This window comes from Myxine glutinosa, chromosome 2 (genome assembly GCF_964187855.1).
Source record: "Myxine glutinosa chromosome 2, kmMyxGlut1.1, whole genome shotgun sequence".
Taxonomy (NCBI): Eukaryota; Metazoa; Chordata; class Myxini; order Myxiniformes; family Myxinidae; genus Myxine; species Myxine glutinosa.
The window spans coordinates 34,192,615-34,218,732 of NC_136262.1; the positions used below are offsets into that span (position 1 = coordinate 34,192,615).

Below are 26,118 nucleotides of genomic sequence, written 5' to 3' on the forward strand. Positions count from 1 at the left end.
TGAAGCTTTCAAAGAAAAGAACACCTTCCCTACAGTCAAACATGGAGGAGGTTCAGTGATGTTTTAGGGTTGCTGTCCTCCCTCTGGCACTGGGTGCCTTGAATGTGTGCATGGCATCATGAAATCAGGAGATTACCAAGGTATTTTTTAGCACAATGTTCAACCCAGTGTCAGAGAGCTGACTCTCCGTCGAAGGTCATGGGTCTTGCAGCAGGACAATGACCCCAAACACACTTTAAAAAGCACCCAGGAATGGTTCAAGACAAAACGCTGGAAAAGTGACCAGCAATGAGTCCAGATCTAAATCCCATTAAACACCTGTGGGGAGATCTGAAAACAGCAGTTGGGAGAAGGCACCCTTCAAATCTGGGAGAACTGGAGCAGTTTGCACAATAAGAGTGGGCCAAACTGTCAGTTGAGAGGTGGAGGAAGCTCATTCGTGGCTATAGGAAGCGCTTGAGTGCAGTTATTTTGTCCAAAGGCTGCGATACCAAATATTAAGTCTCAGGGGTCACTAATTTTGTCAATGCCATTTCTTTATATTTTCTGATTTGAAAGGATATTTACTTATTTGATACTTGCTTTTAGAAGAAATTGTGAGTTATTTGAAAAAAGTACAAGGGTGCCAATATTTTTGGCCAACACTGTATATCTGTGAACCCAGTTTTGCAGTGGAGATGCTTTTCTTTTTTTCTTTATTAGAAGGCTAACCCCCACTCTAGCGGGGAAAAATGGCCTTAAAAACGATCATTCATTCATTCATTCTTTATGAGTTCAAAAGTTGATTTATTAATCAAAGTAATAAATATCACTAATTAATGTTAATTGCATGATTATGAAGTATAAATTAAGTCATTAAAAAGGACATCCCATGTGCTTTGTTCACTGAAAGTTTTGTCAGGTATTAAGGACGTTATTACTCCCGCCAGAGAGTAATGCATTCGATCGTGTCCGTCCGTGTGTGTGTTCGTGAACAAGATATCTGGAAAAGTTCTGAACGGATTTGGATGAAAGTTGGTGGGATGATTGCCCTTGGGATAAGGAAGAATTTATAAGTTTTTGGTGAAGCTCAGGATATTATTTCGGATCCAGGAATTTTTTGAAGGATTTTTTACCATTGGAAGATAGGGCTCAGCAGCGGCCACCCACGGCGGGAGTATGCGCTCGACTGAGTGGCGTTCTCGTTACACTTTGAAACACTAAACACCTGAATTTGGGTCACAAGCCTTTCCATATCACTCATATCAAAATATTGATAACTTCCTTAATATTAACACTAAACCAAGGCATTATATATCATTTTAATGTATTTTCAAGCCCTTTTCAATGATATCCATTGGAGTTATATTGATCTCTGTCGAAAAATTAGCTAATGTGGAGCGATGCTCTCACGATAAAGCCAGACAAAATGGACGACACCAGGAACGAAGTTTCACTGAGCTGTTTATTTCTAGCTCAACTCAAAAGCACTGAAACTGCCGATCGAACGGGCGGCGATTTATAAGTCAAGTTCAACACACAAAAGCTACGCCTCTCAGGCGGGGCGTGGTATGCAAATAGGTAAGCCACGCCACTCAACGGGGCGTGGTATGCAAGTCAAGTGTTCGCCCGGGAAAGGCAAGTCTGGACACGTCCGGGCAAGTCCAGACAAGTAACCGCTCGCCGGTTGTGTCATCGGCCGGTGCAAGGTGATTGTGGATGCTTCCGGTAACCGCTACATGCGCCCCCCCATAATTAACTTGCACCGGGAGAGTCAGTTTGAGGGGGGTCTTGATGACTAGGCCGAAACGACCCCTGGTGATTCGTGTGGGGTTGGTAGGTGGCGTGGCGGCGGATGGCCGGGCGGGGGGCTTGGTTGATGGGGGACGGCCCCGCCGTGGAGGAAGGGCCAACCGTGGAGGTTGGTCGAGGTCCAAATGGGCCGGTTTGAGGCGGTCCACGGAGATGTGGTTTGGTTTGCCGCCGATGTCCACGATGAACAACTTGTCATCCCTCTTCAGGACCCGGAAAGGTCCACCGTACGGTGGCCGGAGCGGTCCCCGGTGTGCGTTGTTGCGGATAAAAACGTACTCCGCAGTGCGAAGTGCTGGGGGGACGTGGGGTTGGGGGCAGCCGTGATGGGACGTGGGCACGAGGGTGAATCTCCTGGCGGCCTCTTGGAGGACCGAACATTGGCGAGCCGCGGACCAGGGGCCGGTGGCATCAGTGATGAACTCGCCCGGCACGCGCAGTGGCTGGCCGTAGACCAGCTCGGCGGTGGAAGCCTGGAGGTCTTCTTTAGGGGCCGTTCGGAGGCCCAATAGGACCCACGGGAGCCTGTCGGCCCAACCGTCGTCCTGGAGGCTGGCCCTGAGAGCGGCCTTCATCAAGCGGTGGAACCGCTCGCACAAGCCGTTGGCTTGGGGGTGGTAGGCCGTGGTGCGGTGAAGCTTGACCCCCAAGGCCTGGGCGACCGCGCCCCAAAGCTCGGTGGTGAATTGCGGGCCTCTGTCGGAGGAGATATCTGAGGGGGCGCCGAAACGGGCAATCCAGGTGCCAATGAAGGCCTGCGCCATGTTGGCAGATGTTGTTGATGCCAGCGGGATGGCCTCCGGCCACCTGGTGGTCCTGTCCACCATCGTGAGGAGGTGGGTGAAGCCCCGCGAGGAGGGAAGGGGTCCCACCAGGTCCACATTGACATGGTCGAAGCGCTGCGCGGGCATGTTGAATGGTGCCAACGGGGCCTGGGTGTGCCGGTGGACCTTCGCGCGCTGGCAGGCGACACAGGCATTGGCCCAGTCACGGACGTCTTTACAGAGCCCATGCCAGACGAATTTCGCTGCCACGAGCTTCTGCGATGCTTTCCGGCCCGGGTGGGAAAGGCCGTGGAGGGCGTCAAAAATGTGCCGCTGCCATCCGGTGGGCACGATGGGGCGAGGTTGGCCCAAGGAAACGTCGCACAGGAGAACTGTGCCTGTGTCCTCGAAGGGGACGTCGGCCAACCGCAGGCCTGTGTCGGCTGTCCGGAGGGCTTGCACCGTGGGGTCGGCGGTCTGGTCAGCTGCCATGCGGGAGAAGTCCACACCCAGGTGGACGGCGTTTGCGCCGGACCGGGAGAGGCAATCGGCCACAGCGTTGTCCTTGCCCGCGACGTGCCGGATGTCCGTCGTAAATTCGGACATGGCGGAGAGGTGACGCTGTTGGCGGGCCCACCACGGCTCCGTAACCTTGGCCATGGCGAAGACCAGGGGTTTGTGGTCCACAAACGCCGTGAACGGACGGCCCTCCAAAAGATGGCGGAAGTGGCAAACGACCAGGTAAAGGCCGAGGGGCTCGCGGTCGAAAGCGCTATACTTGCGCTCGTTAGGGCGAAGCTGTCGGCTGAAGAAGGCCAGCGGTTGCCAAGCCCCGTTCACCCACTGTTCATGCACGGCGCCCACCGCGTAGTCAGAAGCGTCCGTGGTGAGGGCGATGGGTGCGTCGAGCGCCGGGTGCGCCAGCATGGTCACGTTGGCGAGGGCCAGCTTAGCGCCGGTGAACGCCTCGTCCATCTCTTTGGTCCAGGCGACGTCGTGCTTGGCCAGCTTGCCCCGGAGGGCTTCGTACAGGGGGCGCATGAGTTGGGCGGCGCGAGGCACGAACCGGTGGTAGAAATTTACCATTCCCAAAAATTCCTGTAGGGCCTTGATGGAGCGGGGGCGCGGGAAACTTGTGACTGCCTCCACCTTGGTTGGCAGCGGAACGGCCCCGCGCTTCGTGATGCGGTGCCCCAGGAAGTCGACGGCCGTTACGCCAAACTGGCATTTCGCTGGGTTGATGATGAGGCCGTACTGGCCGAGGCGCTCAAAAAGCGTGCGCAGGTGGATGAGGTGCTCCGCCCAGGAAGTGCTGGCGACGAGAATGTCGTCCAAGGAGACGAAAAGGAAGGTGAGGTCGCGCAGCACGCTGTGCATCAGCCGTTGGAAGGCCTGGGCCGAGTTCTTAAGGCCGAACGGCATGCGAAGGAACTTGAAGAGGCCAAAAGGTGTAATTACCGCCGTCTTCGGCACGTCGGCCGGCCGGACGGGTACCTCGTGGTAGCCCCGAATGAGGTCGACCTTGGAAAAGATCACCCGCCCCGCCAAACGGGCGGAAAAGTCCTGTATATGTGGTATCGGGTACTGGTCGGGGGTGGTGGCGTCGTCGAGGCGGCGGTAATTGCCGCATGGTCGCCATCCGCCACCCGGTTTTGGCACGATGTGCAGGGGCGAGGCCCAGCGCTATTCGAGCGCCGCACAATACCCAATCGCTCCAGCGTGTCAAATTCCGCCTTCGCCACGGCGAGTTTGGCCGGGTCGAGGCGACGAGTCCTGGCGTAGACCGGTGGACCTGTGGTCGGGATGTGGTGTTCGAAGCCGTGTTTGACGGCGACGGCCGAAAACGTCGGCTGCGTGAGGGCGGGAAACTCGGCGAGTAGGCGGGTGAAATCGTCCGCGGCCGGGAGAGCGCAGGCTAGCTTGGTTGGTGCGGAGCTGCTCAATGAGCAAGCGAGCGAGCTGAAGGTCTCCGCGTTGATGAGCCGACGCCGTTTGACGTCAACCAAAAGCCCATGCGCGCAAAGAAAATCTGCACCCAGTATGGCCATGGGTACGTTCGCCGTGATGAAGTCCCACCTGAAGCGCTGGCCCAGGAAGCAGAATGCGACGCTGCGCGAACCGAAGGAGCGGATGGAGGAGCCGTTTGCGGCGACCAAGGCGGGGCCGCAAAGCGCGGCCTGTTTGTCCTGCACCGAGGAGGGCATCACGCTCAGCTGAGCGCCAGTGTCACACAAAAAACGCTGCCCGGACGCTGTGCCCGTAATAAACAGAAGGCTGCCTGAATGGCCGACACTCATGGCAGGCAGCGAGCGCCGGCCTGGTCGTTTCCCGACCTGCCGAAAGTGCACGGTGGGCAGCACGTTCTGGCCTTCTGCCCGAACCTGGCGTGGTAGTAGCACATGGTCCGCTCTGGTGGAGGCTCCGGCGGTCGCGTCGGGTTCGGTCGACGGGGCGTCACGGCGGCCGCTGCCGCCAGTGGTGCTAACTCGGCCGGTAGTGGCGCCAGTCGTGGCGCGGGCGTTGCCTCGGTCAGCCCAGGGTTCCAGGCGGCTGCTACGACGTGTCGCCTGGCCGAGAAAAATTTATCGGCCTCCTTGGCCAGGGCGCGAGGGTCCGTGATGGGCGAATTAGCCAAAGCTAATCGTACCTGCCCGGGTAGCTGCCGGAGGAACAGCTCGCGGAAGAGGAAATCTGGGCTGTGGTCGCCGAGTAGAGCAAGCATGTGGTCCATGCGTTCGGATGGACGGGCCTCACCCAGCTCCAGGAGGTCGAGCAGTTGTCACGCGCGTTCGGTCTCCGTGAGTCCAAACGCACCGAGGAGTAGGCCTTTGAGCGCGCCGTATTTTTCGGCATTCGGCGGGTTCTGTAGGAAGCTCAGGACCCGGGCGGCAGTGGAGGCGTTGAGCGCGGAGACCACATGGTGGTAGCGCGTCGTGTCCTCCATAATGTTCCGCAGGGCGAATTGAGAATCCGGTTGGGCGAACCAGACGGCTGCGCGCGATTCCCAAAAGCCAGGGAGCTTCAAAGCTACAGATGACTACATCGCCATGTTCTTGAAAAGGGGTCACCAATTGTGGAGCTTTGCTCTCACGATAAAGCCGGACAAAATGGACGACACCAGGAACGAAGTTTCACTGAGCTGTTTATTTCTAGCTCAACTCAAAAGCACTGAAACTGCCGATCGAACGGGCGGCAATTTATAAGTCAAGTTCAACACACAAAAGCTACGCCTCTCAGGCGGGGTGTGGTATGCAAATAGGTAAGCCACGCCTCTCAACGGGGCGTGGTATGCAAGTCAAGTGTTCGCCCGGGAAAGGCAAGTCAGGACACGTCCGGGCGAGTCCGGACAAGTAACCGCTCGCCGGTTGCGTCATCGGCCAGTGCAAGGTGATTGTGTATGCTTCCGGTAACCGCTACAGTAACATACTATTTTTATGGCAGAGTGTGTAGTACAGTAGTGCCAGTGGTCCATATAGATCCAAAAACGGGGAGGCAGAGGTCAGGTGACCTGATGACGTATGATCAAGATCCACATGGCATACTCATCGTAACTTCGTGAAGTTGTGTTAACTTCACCAAGTTCTTATCAGGTAAACAACCCCTTTACACCCCGTGTCCGTTACGTCCCATTGTAAAGGTGTGTTATAAGGTGCATCGTGGTGAAGGAATTGAACATGTTTTGCTGAAGACCTTGTCAAACGCCAAATACCTTGTTAAACGCAGCATGTTCCCGAAGCACCAAATCCCAAAACCTGCAGCCGATCTGATTGCCACACTGGCCAACTACAAATAAACATCCACACGCGCGTTTCGTTTAATCGGCGAAGGTGCTTGGAAAGCCAGTACGTCACACCGAGCACAATGACAATGAGTTGATTGAAAATGACGTCACACAAGACAGGATAAAGTTTGCGTGGGTTACCCTGAATGACGATAGACTGTGACATGTTCTCGTTCTTTCTCTCGTTCTTTCTCACGTTCTTTCTCTCGTTCTTTCTCACGTTCTTTCTCTCGTTCTTTCTCTGAAGCTGATTGAACCGCGTGATTCCCGCCAATAAATAGTGACGTCACTTTCAATTCTCGCAGAGCGTTTAATAACGTCAACAACAATGAAACATATAACCTGAATTTTTAATCGCAGTTTAGGATACAACATGCGATAAAAAGAGTATAAAACGAAGAATAGGATAAAAAAAATTATACTTTAATAAAAAGTAAGTATCTATAAATGCTTCGTTCATGCTTTCTGAAGGTTTGATGGCATTCCCATAGACTAGATGATTATTGATTATACATGAAGCGTAACTTGCCAAACGTACGGTATTTAGTGTTGTACTGGTAAAACAAAAATGGAGAAAAATGAAACCAGTGCAATTTTATCTTATACACCGCCCTTAATACTGCTGCAATTACCGCAACTTTTCTCCTTTATATCGCTGTTAAAATCAGCGTGTTCTCATTACATTAAGGAAAGTATTCCAAAAAATAAATCTATTATGTTTCTACATTCTACATGATCAATAGTTGACCCGTCGTGTGTGTGTGTGTGTGTGTATGTATGTGTATATGTGTCTGTGAATAAGAGAGAGACAGAATTGTGAGGAACAGAAATGAAAAAACGAGATGTGTTAGTGTGTGTGTGTGTGTGTGTGTGTGTGTGTGTGTGTGTGTGTGTGTGTAAGAGAGGGATAGAATTGTGAGGAACAGAAATGAAAAAACGAGGTGTGTGTGTGTGTGTGTGTGTGTGTGTGTGTGTGTGTGTGTGTCAATAGGTGTGTCAAAACAATATATTTGTTCATACTTCTTAATTATGAATTGACAAAATCTTCATCTAAACATATTGAAAAATATTATTCGATTCAACAAGCACGGAGGATACCTCCGTGTCAACAAGTCTTCGGTGGCGGAAGTGACGTCACTCATAAGGCGGATACTGTGTCGTTTTTGACGCCGATCAACTCAAAAATAGATTATATGTTCAGAAAATATTTTACTGAGCTTCTTCTCCACACCAAATGTGCGACCAGTGGTTTTCAAACATTAAATGTAAATAATTTACCCTTTGAACTATTTGGGGTTGGGCCAAACGTCATTCCAGCGACCTGGATTCGAGGTTGGTCGATTGGAATGTGACGAGCAGTGACAGTGACTCAGTGACTCAGTGAGTGACTGAGTGTCGAGTGATCGGAGATAAGTCGAGCATGGATCGAGAGCGCGTCCAGCGGGCTATTGATCACCATGGACTGGAATTGCTAGGCCGCCTAAGGGAGGAGAACAAGGACAACCAGACGGTCATGTCCCTCATGCCCCCGCCGCTCCTCCGGTGAGACTTAAAATGGATACAACTTGGGAATCGTTTAGTTACAGATGCTAATTGCTCGGAGGGCAATGAGAGCGGGAGATCCCTTTGGACACCCTGCGTACGTACTATGTAGATTTCCAAGGGTTCACGGCCTATGAATGTTGCTCGTTAAAGTGTCCGTTTCCTTCGGGGTTAAACGTCTCGTGTCCATGTTTCTACCTGCAGACAGGACTGCAGCGGTACCCAAAGTTCTGAGAGAGACCCTGACGCAGCAGGTACCACTGTGGCGCCGTTGTGGCTGCAGAACCGGATGCTGGAGTTTGTGGCTCGGAAGGCTGATCTCCTATTCTCAGCTTCATGGAAACCGGGTCCAGAGAGGGTGGACGGAGCTGCACAGCGAGAAGAGGGTCAGTTTAACAAACTTACCTTGTAACTTCATTCGTGTATTTATATTAATAATGTAAAAGGATTACATCGACATTTAGGAAGTTTCAAGTTCGTTCCAACTCTTTGAAAATCAAAAGTAATCACTCGTTCATGAGAATTTCTGGTTTTGTAAACGTTTTTACCATCCCTACATTTATATAAGTATAAGGATTAAGTATAATGCTAACTGGGTTATTTTGTTGTTCCAGATCGCTTCTATAACCATACTAGCACATAACCCAGCTGTTGTAAGAGAATTCCTTCCCAAAAGTGTGTGGAATATTTAGGGAGTTTGATAGGAATGTTCTTTGACAGCATAACAACAGAGATCCCCCATCTAGTCAGGGAATATTGCAAAAATCTGGGAACAAATTCCTTACCAAGAAATTTCTTCACCAATGTGTTTGTAAGGGTGTCCACTAACACATTTCAAAAAGTTTAAATTCAAGTCCCCTAGGGGAACCCGTGACAGGGGTCAACAGGGGTCAATTACCTTTTTTAAGATCAAATTTTTTTTATATTTACATTCTGGGTCACAGTATCCGACAGGAATCATCAAAATTATTCAAAGTAGGCTCATTTTAAAGCTAAGAACATATCTGACATGGTGATACCTAAAACAAATCAATATGTTAAAAAGTTTACTCAATTTTGAGCAAAAAATAATAATTTTTTGTCATTTTTGGGGTAAAAATTAACTTTTCTGGTCTACAATTCGTCTTCTAGGTAGATACCCCTTCGTTTCATTTTTCTGAAAGTTTCCAGCAAACTGCCCAAGATATGCAGCCTTAATGTATTATAAGTAAAGCATTCTGGTATTTATAAAATTTAAACTGAAAGGTCACTGACCTTTATTGTTTTCCCTTATTGTAACATAAATTGTAATAACCGTGACAGGGAATCCGGAATCGGTTTACCATCGGTTCGTCCGCTTTCGTGTAAGGGTTTAAATCTATACTGCTCCACAATGTCAAATACCTCAGGAGTCGAGGTCTGAGTCTTCTCCAGACTCTACATCATCAGGGATACAGTTCATACATGTAATGCCTGTACAACTTCCGCATGCTGAGATACACTTGACACCATTCTTCTTGCAGTTGCACCGCCGGTTGCTGCAATCTCCAGCACAATTGCAGGTCGTGAACCGGAGCAGCTCCTCAGGAGCCATGGGGTCTACTGTTGGAACTGGCTCATAACCACGAACCCCTACCGTCCATCCATAGTCACTGGGGTCCAAAGACATGCTCTGCAGCAGCATCCAGTCCCGGGTTTGGAGATAGGCACGGAGAGAATGCTGTGCAGCTGCACCCTCTGTTGGAGGTAGAGTCTCTGGTTTGATCAGCCCGGCCGCCGCCTTCCGCGAGAACATGTTGTATCGAATTGCACCCAAAGTAGTACCTGGTTCATGGTAAATGTGCTGGAAAATCGCAATACCAGCCCAGATCACCACGTCCTTAGTAGCCCGTACGTCAAGGAAGATGTCCATATGTTCATCAATGTCCCCTGCACAAAACCTGTCAAATAGAGGCGTTTTCCCGTGGCCCCCGATTGCAGAAACCGTATCACAACCGGTGAAGGCGTGAGTAAAGAGCAGGTACCGCCTCTGTCTTTCAGAGAGAGCTTCTCGGATCCTCCTGACATCGTAAGAGCCCTTCGATGTGGTTAAGAAGAGTGGATGGTTGGTGCTTGAGCTATGGTGTACCAGCATTATCAGCACGTCCGCGTCTTCTGCCCGCACCTGAAAATAGAATAAGATATGAGCAAAGCGTCTTGAATTTTGCAAAAACGGTGAACTTAACAATTGAAAAGTTATTTAACTATGCTACTCTTCTTTTCTGAGGATAAATGCACTTTCATAACAATGTGGCACATCAAAATACAATTGACGTTACAAAAATGACGATCATGTGTTTACTGATGCCCAGTGCAGCACAACATTTGCATTTGCCAAATTTAAAAATATATAACATTGCCTCTTCTTTTTTTATTTAACTCAGTTAATTAGTTTTATATGTGCCAATGTCAAGGTTTTTTTGTTTTGTTTTATCAACACAGAAACAAATCAAAAGTAATCGTAGTTGATGTAAGTAAAATACCTACACAAAATTTTACTGACCTCAACAGAGTCATCTGTAGCAGCAGCCAGTGCCGCTCTCACAATCGAAGTGTCAGCATCGTTGTCACACTGCTCCACGGTGATCTGTCATTTCCGGAATGTTGAAGAGAGGAGATGGATGAGCTCACTCTTGTTATGAGTGTTGTCCATGAACTTTGCCTTTGGTGTCAAATGTATCATATCCGGTCGAATCTGTAGATCACAGCAGGAGTTCTTGGTACGCCGGATGTGGTCGTGATCTTTTGGCGAGCTGTTATAGCCATCGAAGACAACAGTGATCTTCTGAGACCGACGGCCGAGACACTGCACGTAGCTCAGGTAACTGTCGGCAATCTCCTGCCAAGTCTGACCTTGTTCCCACTTCACCATGTAGAGAAGCCATCCGCCATCAACCACCAGACTGGAGCAGGCTTGGTCAGTGAGGTCAAGCGGATCGGTCAACTCCTTCAGGCTAGTCTTGGAAAAGCCTGCCTTGTTCGCCTTGTTCATTTTCTGATCTTTGTTGCTGAACAAGGACAAGGGGAAGGGAGTCAGCCAAGGGGAAGGGAGTCAGCTCATACTTTAAGCTTGTCTCGACTGTCATATGCCGTTGGGCGAAAATTATCAGTCGGTTGAACAACTTGAGTGAGTTTAGGTAAATCTTCTTCTCATTGACCTTGGGAATCTTTCTGAGCGATGACAGGGCCTGTACCTTGAACTTCACCTGCATGGTCGATGTCACTGACTTTCCGCCCAGCTTTATCTGCATCTCCCTCCCTACTTCAGATGCTCTCTCATTGACTGTGTCATCTGCAGTGCTCGTGAATCCTGCTGTTGAGAAGGATACAAGCAAATGCTTGTCTCGATCATGGTCGAAGGGATTGTTCTCCTCCAACCACTTCAGGGCAAGTCCAATCGCTTCAGCGTCTCGCTTCATCCGAGTTTTGGCAAGGTCTTTGTGGAGTGGACCATGTTTCTTGGCACCTTCCTCCATGCGCTGGTTGATATCGGAGAAGTGGTTGAGGGTTTGTACCCAGCACTTGTGGCCAGAATCACTATTCCTCATCCTCCCTCTGCTCAAACCACCTTCTGACTTGGCCCCCTTCATCAGTTTCTGCTCGATACAGATGTCACACCAGGTGCCAGACCAATCATGGCAAGAGTAACGGACAACGTGATTCCCGTGAGCAGTGAAACTTTCGAAGGTCTCCTTGTATGTAGGCGAAGTTTCGAGTTGCTTCATCAGCTGACAATACAGCCGTGCGCCCTTGGCGTATTGATGATGCCCCGCAGCTGAAAAGGTGTCCAGCATCCTGGTAACAATGCAGGACAGGTGCCCGTCGTGGTCTGCAAGTCGTTCAGTTTTAATGAAGATCTTGATGACATCGACCATGTAGTAATACTGCACCCAGAGTGCAGGGGTTCTTCCTCCCTCGGCGAGTCTTTTGAAAGTTTCTTCAAACCTCTGTTCAAACACTGCAACTATTGGCGCTGTGTGTCTGGCGCCCATCTAGATGCACTGAACCCAGAGAAAATGCGTCGTCTCTTCATCTGTGCTGACTCTTTCTCCTTCCCTGCTGCCCCTGCAATAAATCAAATGTGAATTATTTTAGAAGTTTGTTCACATGAAATATCACCAGTATTTAAACAATAATGTTCAGGTCAGTAAATAATTATTCCCTGCCGAGTAAAACAGGTCGCACTTACGAGTTGACTTCATGGTGACCTTGACAGACATGTTGTACAAATCACGTTTACACTCGAAGTGTCATGGAATCCATCATTGCTTCGGATATGAAATCTTTCCTCTTCTCCAATGGCTTGATCTCTGATCATCAATTTGGTTTCAGACCAGGTCACTCTACTCTGGACATGCTGCTTCTGCTGTCTCAACAATGGATGGAGGTCCTCAATGCCAAACAGGAAATTAGAGCTGTCTCCCTCGACATATCACGTGCCTTCGACACGGTCTGGCACCCCGCTCTGCTCACCAAACTCTCCTCCTTTGGTATCCATGGAAATCTCCACGCATGGCTGGCGGACTTCCTCTCTAGTCGTTGTCAACGTGTGGCCCTGAATGGGTTTCTCTCATCTCCTCTTCCTGTTCAGGCTGGAGTTCCCCAAGGCAGTGTTCTGGGCCCCGTGCTTTTTCTGGTCTTCATCAATGATCTCTCTGACTCTCTCGAAAATCCTCTCTATCTCTTTGCTGATGACTCCACTCTCTGCCGCTCCATTCCTCTTCCCTCAGATCGGCAGTCTGCTGCCTCCTCACTCTCTGAAGACCTGGACAAAATCACAGACTGGTCAAACAAGTGGAACATGTCTTTCAATCCTGACAAATCTCACACTCTTACTATGTCTCTCCGAAAAGATCGACTGGACAACCCTCCCATCTACTTTCTCAACAATCCTCTCCAAGAAGTTCTGTCGCTCAAGATTTTGGGTCTCACTATCTGCCATGATCTTTCTTGGGAAAACCACATTTCCAAGCTGGCCTCCAAAGCCAGTCGCCGACTGGGCATCCTCCGTCGTGCGAAGTCCTTCCTCGGCACACCTGAGCTCCTCACCACATACAAGGCTTTCATCCGCAGCTCAATGGAATACTGTTCTCCCCTATGGGCCGGTGCTCCTGCCTCACACCTAGCTCGGCTTCACGCTGTTGAAACCAAAGCTTTCAGAATTATTGGAATCTCCCGCGATGAAGCTATCTCTGAGGGCCTTTCACTCACTCACCGCAGGCAGGTAGGTGGTCTTTCTGTCTTCTACCGACTCCTCTCCGGCCTTGCACCCCCAGCTCTCTCTGTGCTCTGTCCCCCAAATATTCCTACAGGTCGCACAAGATCTGCCAGCAACCCTCTGATGGTTAAACTGCCGAAATCTCGGCTCTCTGCTCACCTTCACTCTTTCATTCCTCTTTTCTCCCGCCTCTGGAACAAACTCCCTCACTCCCTTCAATCCCACTCCTCCCTCCAGGTCTTTAAAACAGCTGTTCACCACCATCTCTTATCTTCCCCCATCCAAAACCTTGATCTTTTCTACCCCCGCTAATTCACCCCAGATCCACCTTGTTTGAAATTCCAACTTCTTTCCTGGAAGTCCTGGCAGTGTCCATATGTTTTATACCTCTCCCACCGCCCCCTTCCCATGCCCCCCCCCCCCCAAGCCCTCGCCCTCTCTCAGATCTCTCGATGTCTCCATGTCTCTCGGTCCCTGCTCTCAAATGTTGTGTTTGTGTCCTTCCCCCTCTCTCCCCATCTTGTCTACCGCTCCCGATGTTATATGTTTTATGTGTCGGTTTGTCTTTCTGTGTGATTAATGTTCGCTCTTTCACGAGCCTCGATCTTGTATACAAAAAAAAAAGAAAGAAAAAAAAAAAAAAGAAAGTGGTATCTCAGTCTTCCGACATTCCATGCCTCCTTCATGCGCTCCAAAATTGTAGCATTTCCAACCGCTTCTGCATACGCCAACAGAGTAGGGTAGCCTTTAGGAATTGCCTGTGCGAGCTTCTGACCTGGCGTCTCCGGGCCTTCACAGATGAAGCAATTGAGCGGAGGTGCAGGAATAATGTCTACGTCCATACTGCTAGCCTGTACTGCCCTACAAAGGAAAAAGCTAGGGTTAAAAAATTAGGGTAACAAAAGAAAAATACCTGTAACGGTTATTACAATTTGTTACAATAAGGGAAAACAATAAAGGTCAGTGACCTTTCATAGTTTCAATTTTATAAATACCAGAATGTTTTCCTTATAAGTTATAATACATTAAGGCTGCATATCTTGGGCAGTTTGCTGGAAACTTTCAGAAAAATGAAACGAAGGGGTATCTACCTAGAAGACGAATTGTAGACCAGAAAAGTTAATTTTTACCCCAAAAATGACAAAAAATTATTATTTTTTGCTCAGAATTGTGTAAACTTTTTAACATATTGATTTGTTTTAGGTATCACCATGTCAGATATGTTCTTAGCTTTAAAATGAGCCTACTTTGAATAATTTTGATGCTTCCTGTTGGATACTGTGACCCAGAATGTAAATATAAGAAAAATTTGATCTTAAAAAAGGTAATTGACCCCTGTTGACCCCTGTCACGGGTTCCCCTAGGGGACTTGAATTTAAACTTTTTGAAATGTGTTAGTGGACACCCTTACAAACACATTGGTGAAGAAATTTCTTGGTAAGGAATTTGTTCCCAGATTTCTGATAATATTCCCTGACTATGGAAGTTCCGCATAATGTACATTGTGGCTTCAAGTCCTCAACCCAATTCTTCCTCCAGTCCTCAACCTGTACCCCCCCCCCGCCCCCTCCCCCCCTCCCCCTTCCCCCCTCCAGCCCCAACTCCTCAACCCCAAATCATCAAACCCCCTCTCCCAACTCTCTGCCACTCCCCCCCCCCCCCCCCCCACCCAAGCTGTCCTGTCTTCCCCCTTTCTTAAAGTCCTCAACAACTCTCCTCCCCCCTCCCAATCCCAAGTCTTCAACCCCCCCTCCTCCCTCCCAATCCCAAGTCTTCAACCCCCCCTCCTCCCTCCCAATCCCAAGTCTTCAACCCCCCAACACTCCCATTTTACTCTTCGATTTCTCAGCCCCAAGTCGGCACAACAGTCACTAACTGTTAAAACTGCTAAGGTTTCTCAGTGAAGTTATATGTTGGACAAAATGGACTGAATATTTTGTGGTTTATATATACAGACTTGGCATTTAATATGGAATATTTTTGTTGTGGGGGTGAACTTACTTTTCAAGATGTCTTAGAACCAAAAGTTCATTGGAATTATGTTGAAATTATTCTAGATTTTGTTAATGTGACCTTTAAAAGAAACAAAAACCACATTTGACATTTCGAAACATAAATTGATCCTTGAAAGTGATGTAAACTGATATTGAACTCAATTCATGGACAGTACTGTGTTAAACTTCTGTGCGTTTTCCAGAAGTGTCTCTTTATTTTGCACATTAGCCAAAATTGTTTTTAACAAAAACAAAAGTTAAATTACGACTGGGATTACGGACAGTAAAATTACAGTTCAGTACTTCGTGTAACCCCCACGAGCATTCAGGAGAGCACGTACACGTTGAGGCATGCTGTTCACGAGATTTGCCAAGGTTTGGACAGGAATCGCTTGCCATGCAGTGACAATAGTCTGCTGCAATTCACGCACAGAGGTCGGCTACTGGTCCAAGTTGTCGATTTGACGCGTTAATTCTGCCCACAAGTTCTCTATCGGATTCATATCCGGGGACATGGCAGGCCACTCCATATGCTCTACACCACGGTCAGCAAGAAAGTGTTGGATCATGCGAACACGATGAGGCCGTGCATTGTCATCTTGGAAGACAAAGTTTCCTCGAAAGGCTGCACGAGCAAATGGAAGCAATGTTTCTTCCAGAATGGCCCTGTACTTGAACTGGTTCAGGTTTCCATTCAGAACAACCAGGTCAGTTTTGCCCCCTGCATGAAAAGCAGTCCAAACGGTCACCCCACCACCTCAAGCTTGGACTCTTGGCACTATACAATCTTTGTTGTAGGCTTCATGCACTTGTCTGCGCACTCGGACGCGGCCATCTTGACAATAGACCAGAAATCTAGACTCGTCACTGAACATCACGGATTCCAGTGTCCTAGCTGCCATTGACGGTGCTCTCTGGCCCACTGCAATCGGCGCTGGCGGTGTTGTCTGGTCAGGCGTGGCTTTCTCAGGGGACGCCTGGCACTATAGCCTGCTTGAACCAGTCGTTGGTTGACTAGCCTTCTGGATACAGGCACATTTGTCAGTTGCTGCCACTCTGCCCTAAGCCGATTAGCTGACTTGGTACGGCCATTGCAGACTAACCGGTGCAGCTGGCGATCATCCCTCCTTGTGGTCCTGCGGGGACGTCCTGGCCTCGGTATTGGAGTAGGGACACCCCTCTGAGCATTTCGTTTCAGGATCTTTGACACCTGACCTTGAGTGATGCCATACTGCCGAGCAATAGCATGCTGTTTCATGCCGTAATTTCGTAAAGCCACCACTCCATGACAAACAGCATTGTCGAGTTGACGGACCATCTCCAGAGGAAGCGGCAATAACTTTTGGAGACGTGCAGCAGTTGTTTTCCACTAATACAGAACGCAACAACCCTTGTATACCCGACTGTGAAGCCAATCATCAAATGCACCTGTCCGTACATTTTGCCACGCCACCTGTGATATAATCCTGTTGTTGACTTATTGCTGCGACAGACGATCAGTGACATGGTTCTTTGAACAAATAAATCACCAACGTGTAAAAGAAACTCACCAGATTGATATGCTGAGTTAAGAAAGTAAACCCAAGTCAAGAAAAAATATATATTCCATATTAAATGCCAAGTCTGTATATAAAAAAACTTCTGGTAGGTGCACGAACCAGCAAGTCTGAGCCTATACACCACACATGTGTGCCAACCTAGCCAAAAAGGCACATAACTCAAAATTACGTGATTATGATCTTTAATGTCCAGCACATGCTGGTGGACATTAAATATCCCATGGTGTCCTTCATGAAGAGTAAGCGAGCTATCGCCGGCACCATGGCCAAATTCCTGCCATAACCAGCAGAGGGCCAAAGATGCTACCCCGCAGCCTTCTGCTGCATACGAGTGAAGAAGACCTCCACATGCATTGTCCTGACGCAAGAGCTCTTAAATGAGGTATCATTCAGCATTATACGTGTTGTGGTTGCGACGTTTACCCCGTTCAGACACAATCACGCAACTTGCATTTACAGTCACGTGAAAAAGTAAGTACACCCCATGTAAAGTTTTGACTTTTTCAACATATTTCAACATACAGCTATTTGATCTTCATTTCAACAATATTGATAGACAAAGGTGATATAATATAACAAATGTCATGAAACATTTACATTTTGTAGTCAATTGTATAATTTAAATAAACATAAATGCAAATTTCGCATGTGGAAAAAGTAAGTACTCCCCTACATTTATCACCACATCAAATACCTAAAATTAGAATCAGGTGCACCAGCTCAGGTGCAAATGATTAGAACATCGTTAGAGAGGATCTTGGAGGAACCTGTCTTATTTAAACCTCAGACATTTAGTTTGGTTTGCTCTTTGTTGTTGAAGTGTGCGGCGTCACCATGCCGAGATCAAAAGAGCTCTCTGAGGCCTTCAGAAAGAAGGTTATAGATGCCTACGAGTCTGGGAGGGATTTAAAAAGATCTCCAAACAATTTGAAATCAATCATTCGACTGTCCGGAAGATCATCTACAATTGGAGAAGATTCCAAACAACTGCCAACTTGTTCAGGCCAGGCCGCCCCAGCAAGTTCAGCCCGAGAGCAGACCGCAAGATGCTGAAAGAAGTCTCTAAGAACCCCAGAATGTCATCATGGGACCTACAGGGGGCTCTTGCCACTGTTGATGTCAAAGTGCACGAGTCTACCATAAGAAAGAGGCTGCACAAATTTGATATACATGGGAGGTGTGCCAGCAGGAAACCTTTTCTGTCCAGAAAGAACATCAGGGCAAGACTAAAGATTGCCAATGAACACATAGACAAAGACCAGCACTTCTGCAACAATGTGCTCTGGACAGATGAGTCAAAGGTAGAGCTATTTGGCCACAGTACCAGAAGACATGTTTGGCGAAACCCAACGACAGCATTTGACCACAAGCACCTGATACCAACTGTAAAGCATGGTGGTGGAAATATTATGGTTTGGGGCAGCTTTGCTGCATCAGGGCCTGGGCAGCTCACCATCATAGAATCCATTATGAATTCTTCATTGTACCAGAGGGTGCTTGAGGATAATGTGAGGCCATCTGTCGGAAAGTTGAAGCTCAACCGAAGGTGGACCTTGCAACATGACAATGACCCGAAACGTACCAGTAAATCCACCAAGGAATGGCTGAAAAGAAAGAAATGGAGGGTTCTGGAATGGCCACGTCAAAGCCCGGATCTAAATCCCATTGAGATGTTGTGGGGGGATTTGAAACGAGCTGTGCATGCAAGAAACCCCTCAAACATCGCACAGCTGAAAGAATTCTGCATGGAGCAGTGGGCAAAAATTTCTCCCAGTCAATGTCAGAGACTGGTAGACAGTTATAAGAAACGTCTACTTGAGGTTGTTTCTGCCAAAGGGGGCATTACCACCTATTAGAGCCAAGGGTGTACTTACTTTTTCCACATGCGAAATTTGCATTTATGTTTATTTAAATTATACAATGGACTACAAAATGTAAATGTTTCATGATATTTGTTATATTATATCACCTTTATCTATCAATATTGTTGAAATGAAGATCAAATAGCTGTATAAAAAACCACCTTTTAGAGGCCATTTTTCCCCGCAAGCGGGGGTTGGCCTTTTTCGGGAACTGTGGTTGTTGTTGTTTTTCGGTCCCCTTTTTGAAGCAATGTTTTACGGCCGGATGCCCTTCCTGACGCCAACCCTTTTTGCCGCCTTTAACGACAAGCAGGGAATTACCAGTGAACTGGTACTCAATTTGCCGACCTCGGAAGGATGACAGGCTGAGTCAACCCCCCTGGCGTTAATTCAGCGATTGACCAGGATTCGAACCCAGGATCCTAGGATCCTAAGCCGGCACCCTAGCCGCTAGCCCAACACCAGGGACTCAAATCAAATAGCTGTATGTTGATATATATTGAAAAAGTCAAAACTTTACATGGGGTGTACTTACTTTTTCACGTGACTGTATATAGGTAATATATAATATAGATGGCCATACAAGGAAACGATTCCCTGTTTCTGTCCTCCCTCCAGCCAAGATTCCGATGCTCCCACCCCTGGAGACATTGATGGGGGTCCCATCGGTGATTTGCAGGCAGGCGTTGTGGTCTGCTGTAAAGCCCGGTGCACTCTTCTTGGGTAGTGTCTCTGCCGTGCGGGAATTTGGTCTTCTCCTCCGACTCATCTGCTCGGTGGACCTGCCGAGGGATATAAACACCCTTGGAATTGTGGTGGGTGTTGAGCCTCGTCCAGAGTGTTCTTCGTAAACTGAAAATGACATTTGTAAGCAAGAGGTATGAAGGATAGTGTTGAACATAAAACTGATATTTTCTTTGAATGACGGGTGTAACTAGAACGACACTCGGTAGAGCGCATACCTCCACCAGGCTGAACAGTTTACGTTTTGTATCCCATTGATAGGCTGGATCTGGATTCGGACCTGAACCAAAATCTAATCATCTTGTTATTGTCACCTAACCAACTCGTCCCCCAAGTTTAGTCAAAATCTGTTGACAACCTTTTGAGATGTCCTGCTATATATCATTGTTGGCCCTATCTCTCAATGGTGAAGAACCACTTAGAAAAATTCCTGTATCCGGATCTTCACCAAAATCAAACCAATTCTTCCTTGTCACACACCCAAATTGTTCACCAACTTTTGTCCGAATCCGTCCATAACGTTTAAAGATATTCTGCTCACAGACAGACAGATAGACAGACATGGGTGAAAACATACCCTCTGCCCACCTTCGGTGGCGGAGGTAACTAGGTTAGTTTGATATAGTTAAATTTTTCTGTCGCTGACATCCATCAATATTCCACGGAGAACCAAAAGGAGAGGAACAGAGTATTGTCTGCCCAAACACCCAATATGTTGCTTGTAGTCATACTGCAGGTGTAATCGGATCTCTCAAACGTATACATATTGCACTTCATGCAAGTTTCACTGTAAATAAATAAATAAACATTTCGTCAGAGACATCAGCTGGTATTTAGCAAAGGCTTTCACCTCTTCCGTGCACACTTCCTGAAATATTTGGCTTTAACTGCCTTTTTCGGTCCATCTCTTTTGCTTTTCTTTAATATAAACTGTTTTTTATATCATGGGGTTTATTACCTCTGTCACCAAAGGTGGACTTGTGAGCAGGATATCTCAGGATATCTGTTTGTCTGTGAGCAGGATATCTCAAAAATATATGGATGGATTCGGATGAAATTTGGTAGACAGGTTAGGTGGTCTTGGATCTTATGCAGCCTATGGCTGTTTGGCTGCATCATTTTCTGGGGGCGCGGCCATGCCGCTGATTCAATGCCTCCTGTTACCAGTACCCTGGTACTCATTTTGCCGACCTTGGAAGGATGAACAGGCTGAGTCAACCTACCTGGTGTTAATTCAATGGATTGGCAGGAACTCGAACTCAGGACCCTAACATTTCAAGTCAGCCACCATAACCGTTTAACCAACACCGGGCCTTGACAGGTTGGGTGTGAAATCAGGACAAATTGATTAGATTTGGTGAAGATCTGGATACTATATTTTTATAATGAGAGTTATGGACTTATTCAGATGAAACTTGGTCGATGTGATTGTTGTGTGACAAGAACAAGCCAATTAGATTTTTGTTCAGGTCCGAATCCAGACCCGGCCTATCAGTGGGGTACACAACGTAAACTGTTCAGCCTGGCGGAGGTATGCCCTCTACCGAGTGCTGTTCTCTCTTTCTTTCTTTTTTTTTACCGAGAACTAGGCATTCTTACCGTTGCTTTGCTGACGTATTTAATCACAAGACAACGTGTTGTACTTCACAAACTTTCTGCTCTATTCACCGCATCATTTACTTGAGGTCATCTTCCATCTGCTTGGAAGTCGGCTAACATCACATTCGTCAGCCCACATCTTCTTCTTATTCTTTAACAGCCACAATTATTCCCATGTTATTGCGGGGGTTGGCTGGGGGAAGTTTGGTCGAAGTCTTTCACGAACCGGCTGGCAAGGCCTGACGTTTGATGAAGGTTATTGGTTTTGATTGCAGAAATTTGTAATTGGGCCAGGGTACCGACGATAGCTCGACTACTCTTCGCAAAAGACACCATGGGATCGTTATCGTCCACAAACTAATGCCAGCAGATGGGATGCCTGTTTAATTACGGCACACACCCTGCCAGTGAAAGCCCGATATGATAGTTTATAGCTGGGCCGAGATTCAAACCCGGGCTAAGCAGCTTAGAGGTGCGTTTATGCACCTTGAGGCCATCCTGCCACCCATCTTGATCCTGCAATCCTGCAATCCTGCATCCTGCAACCTGCAATCCTTGCATCGGGCAACAAACAAGATTTGGTTGGATTTGGTTTCGTAGTTTTTGAAATATATATATATATTTTTAAATATATAAATATATATATATATATTAGGACCGGCAGAGAAGATAACCGAGAAGGAAGTTGAGGAAGCGATAAAAGCAATGAAGAGGAGAAAAGCGGGAGGGCCGACGGGAGTTGTGGGAGATATGTTGAAGGCAGCAGGAAGTTGGGGTGTGAAGAGAATGACAGAGATCTGCAATCTGGTGGTGAAAGAAGACCGCATTCCAATGGATTGGGAACTGAGTACCCTCGTCCCTCTATACAAGGGGAAAGGTGACCCTCTGGACTGTGGCTCGTATTGAGCGATACAGTTATTGGAGCATGGAATGAAGGTATTGGAAAGGGTGTTGGAGAGGAGGATAAGGAAGAAAGTGAAGATTGACGAAATGCAGTTTGGATTTATGCCAGGAAAAGGAACGACAGACGTGCTTTTTATTGTGAGGCAGTTGCAGGAGAAGTACATGGAGAAGAGGAAGAAGTTGTTTCTTGGGTTTGTTCATCTGGAGAAAGCATTCGATGGAGTTCCACGTGAAGTAGTGACATGGGCATTGAGGAAGTTAGGAGTGGAGGAATGGTTGATCAGAGTAGTGATGGCAATGTACAAAAGAGCGCGCCACAGCTGTAAGCACGGGAACAGTGGTGAGTTTGAGGTGAAGGTGGGAGTGCATCAGGGGTCGGTACTAAGTTCACTACTATTTGTAGCTGTGATGGAGGTGCTGGCTCGGAACGTAAAGGAGGGTTTACCGTGAGAGTTGTTGTATGCAGATGATCTGGTGTTGATTGTAGAAAGAATGGATGGACTGAAGGAGAAGATGAACAAGTGGAAGGAATGTATGGAGACAAAAGGTCTGAAGGTGAATATCGGAAAAACAAAGGTGATGGCAAGTGGTAAAGCATGTGGTGAGGTGGAAAGAACTGGGAAGTGGCCGTGTGCTGTGTGCAGGAAGGGTGTCGGAGTGAACTCCATTCAATGTACAATGTGCGCTGAGTGGGTTCATCAAAAATGTAGTGGTTTGAGAGGGTCATTAACCAGTGTGGCAGCTACATTCAAGTGTAAGGTGTGCACAGAGGGAGCTGCAGATGGAGGAAATGTTGAGTTGGATCTTGGAGACGGCGTGAAGCTGGAAGGTGTGAAAACATTTTGTTACCTTGGAGACATGCTGAATGGAGAAGGTGGACCAGACTCGGCAACGGTTGCCAGAGTGAGATGTGCGTGGAAGAAGTTTCGGGAACTGAGTGGCGTGCTGACAAGGAGGGGAGTGTCGTTGAAGCTGAAAGGAAAGGTGAATGCTGCATCTGTGAGAAGTGTTATGATTTATGGGAGCGAGACAGGGGTAATGAACGTAGAGCAGCAACGAAGGCTGGAATGGGTGGAAATGAGAATGGTTTGGTGGATGTGTGGAGTATCGTTGAGAGGAAGACAAATGATGAATTGTGAAAGATGATGGGAATAGAGCCTATGATGGATGCTGTGAAGAGAAACAGTTTGAGATGGTTTGGTCATGTGTTGAGGAAGGATGAAAGTGACTGGTTGAGAACAGTGATGGAAATGAATGTAGAAGGAAGTAGAGGACGAGGAAGACCGAGAAAGACTTGGCGAAAGATGGTCGAAGAAGAAATGCGGGCAAGGGGGTTAACAAGGAGAGATGCAGAAAATAGGGCAAAATGGAGAAGGTTGTCATGGGGACCGCAAGGCTAACCCCCACTCTTGCAGGGAAAATGGCCTTATATATATATATGTTGTTGTTGTTTGTTGTGTATATATATATATATATATTGTTACGGACACGGCTTAAGATGTTATGATGGGCCGAGCGGAATGGCCGCCGTGTTCGCACAGTTTACCCGATTACCCCCAACTCACCCGATTCCACTCGAACGTTGGCCAAATCGCGCTATGCTAAATCAATGAAGGAAAGGACACAACGGCTGGGATAAATGAAACGACACAAGGGGTACAGTTCTCAAGACCTCCGGAGGAGGATATAATTGGTGGTGGAGAAAAGGGGTAGATTACAAGGTAAGAGGTAAAGCACAGAAGAGATAGGCACTTAGACACAACCTTATCTATCCCAGACAGACCACAGACAAACGGAACAAGACTGACTTACACAGGGATTGATGGCAGGGAAGGACAGGCAGTCGATAGCACAAGGTGCACCTTGGCTCAGGGGCAGAATCAAACACGGTCCAAAAGATGCAGGGAGGTGTCACAGCGCTCGGTTGGTGGCGTCCTTCTCTCTCCAAGCTCAGCGCGCATCTGACGTCACCTCCCTCTTCCTGCGCATGCTCAGCGGGGAGTGACACGCCCTCGGCTCGTTGGCTCCGCCCCAGATGGGATCGGTCCGCCGCTTCTATTGGGTGCGGGGGGTTACCGGGCTCCGCCCTTGACGAGGAGCTGACAGCGAGCCCCTACTTGGTAACCCCGTCGAGCACATGCTCGATGGCGGCTCGTTGGAAAGGCATGGTGCCCTCCCAACACCCCCCCACCAACCAAGCCGGAGTGAGGGCGCACACTCCCCGTGCCGCTGTTGTTGTTGTTGCTGTTGCTGTTGTTGTTGCTGAACCGTGAGGAAGAGCTGCGGGGAGGTATTGGGAGGTCCTAAACTTCCTAACGGTGCCATACAATCACATTCTGGTGCAACGAAGAGTCACAATTAATGGAAACGAGTCCTTAACTGACATAGACTAAGAATAACTAGCAAGATGTCCTATAGTTGTCTACGTGAGATGCGGTGGACCTGGATGCGACATTTAATGGGGGAAATAGGGGGAGGTCGGGTCTACAGAGTGTTGTTTACAGAAAATGGGACTAGGGAATGGGGGATTGGGGATAGTTGGGAAGTATGGAGGAAATAGGGGAATATTTACAAGCGGATATGGATGGATGCCAATCTCATATCCGCAACAATATATATATATATATATATATATATATATATATATATATATATATATATATATATATATATATATATATATATATATATATATATATATATATATATATATATATATATATATATATATATATATATATATATATATATACGAGCCGAAAGCACCCGGCGGTTGCCCGGGTTCTTTTTGAATGAATTTACTACTATAATTCAGCTTTTACATGCGGCTGTAGAAGATTGACTACTATAATTCAGCTCAGCTTTTAATTGCGCGAAATGGGCCCAACCCGGCCGAGGCAGCCTCGACTGACCTCGCCACCCAGCCTATAACCTTCCCGGGGTCCGTCCCGACATTTTTAGTTATTTTTGAATGAATTTACTACTATAATTCAGCTTTTACTTACGGCTGTAGAAGATTGACTACTATAATTCAGATCAGATTTTAATTGCAAAATGGGCCCAGCCCGGCCGAAGTGGCCTCGACCGGCCTCACCACCTAGCCTATAACCTTTCCGGGGCCCGTCCCGACATTTTTTGTTTCAGAGGTTTCCTCCTATCTGTCACCGTTCAGGAGATTAGTGCATGCAGACAAGCAAACAAACAAAAACTTTCTTTTATATATATGTGGAAGATGTAGAAGACTAGCCGAATGCACCCAGCGTTGCCCGGGTTCTTTTTGAATGAATTTACTACTATAATTCAGCTTTTACTCGCAGCCATAGAGTGAGCTTTTAATTGCGAAATGGGCCCAGCCCGGCCCAAGTGACCTCGACCGGCCTTGCCACCTAGCCTATAGTCCCGACATTTTTTGTTTTAGAGGTTTCCTCCTATCTTCCACCATTCAGGAGATGAGCGTGTGCAGACAAACAAACAAAAACTTTATTTTATACAACAGGCATTTTAAGGCCATTTTCCCTGCTGGAGTGGGGGTTAGCCTTGCGGTCCCCATGACGATCTTCTCCATTTTCCCCTATTTTCTGCATCTCCCCTTCTAACCGCCTTGCCCGCATTTCTTCTTCGACCATCTTTAGCCAAGTCTTTCTCGGTCTTCCGCGTCCTCTACTTCCTTCTACATTCATTTCCATCACTCTTCTCAACCAGTCACTTTCATCCTTCCTCAACACATGACCAAACAATCTCAACCTGTTTCTCTTCACAGCATCAATCACAGGCTCTATTCCCATCATCTTTCGCAATTCATCATTTGTCTTCCTCTCTCTCAACGATACTCCACACATCCACCGAACCATTCCCATTTCCACCCTTTCCAGCCTTTGTTTTGCTTCTCTACGTTCATTAACCATGTCTCGCTCCCATAAATCATAACACTTCTCACGCATGCAGCATACACCTTTCCCTTCAGCTTCAACGACACTCCCCTTTCTTTTACATATATAAATAGTAAATCTATATATATATATCAAACACTGTGTGTGTGTGTGTGTGTGTGTGTGTGTGTGTGTGTGTGTGTGTGTGTGTGTGTGTGTGTGTGTGTGTGTGTGTGTGTGTGTGTGTGTGTGTGTGTGTGTGTGTGTGATGTTACCGATAGACTCCTAAACGGAGAGGCTCATGTACTTGATATTTGGCATAGACATGGCCATTGAGCCTGGGAAGAACATGGCCGACCTAAAAAAAAATATTTCATAATATTTTTTTGCCATATTTTTACCTCAGCGCATTTCAGCGCGGAATTACGTGGAATCTGGCAGTGGAGAGCAGGTGAGTTGTATGGCGGCAAGGAA

General features: G+C 47.6%; 2 protein-coding genes and 1 long non-coding RNA gene across 9 annotated transcripts in view; 2 read left to right on the plus strand and 1 right to left on the minus strand.

The window, feature by feature from the left end:
• Positions 1–6,637, minus strand: part of TUBE1 (tubulin epsilon 1) — a 38,017-nt gene extending 31,380 nt beyond the window's left edge. For 2 of the 5 annotated variants that reach the window (XM_068108385.2, XM_068108384.2), the window contains exons 1-2: positions 6,478–6,621; positions 6,265–6,338 (exon numbers count right to left, since the gene is read on the minus strand). In XM_068108385.2, the coding sequence (XP_067964486.2) occupies positions 6,265–6,338; positions 6,478–6,502 (99 nt within the window). In that variant the 5' untranslated portion in view covers positions 6,503–6,621. Of the gene's footprint in view, positions 1–6,264; positions 6,339–6,477 lie in introns of all 5 variants that reach the window. The other 3 variants (XM_078773119.1, XM_068108386.2, XM_078773120.1) reach the window with 3 other exon arrangements.
• Positions 1–26,118, plus strand: part of LOC137422652 (uncharacterized) — a 1,758,619-nt gene that overhangs the window by 1,286,555 nt on the left and 445,946 nt on the right. The gene's annotated exons all lie outside the window — the stretch shown is intronic.
• The window catches only part of LOC137421885 (uncharacterized), a 37,736-nt gene continuing 19,237 nt past the window's right edge, over positions 7,620–26,118 (plus strand). The window contains exons 1-3 of one of the 3 annotated variants that reach the window (XM_068108381.2): positions 7,620–7,878; positions 8,083–8,264; positions 19,148–19,344. In XM_068108381.2, the coding sequence (XP_067964482.2) occupies positions 7,757–7,878; positions 8,083–8,264; positions 19,148–19,344 (501 nt within the window). In that variant the 5' untranslated portion in view covers positions 7,620–7,756. Of the gene's footprint in view, positions 7,879–8,082; positions 8,265–19,147; positions 19,345–26,118 lie in introns of those variants that run through there. The other 2 variants (XM_068108380.2, XM_068108382.2) reach the window with 2 other exon arrangements.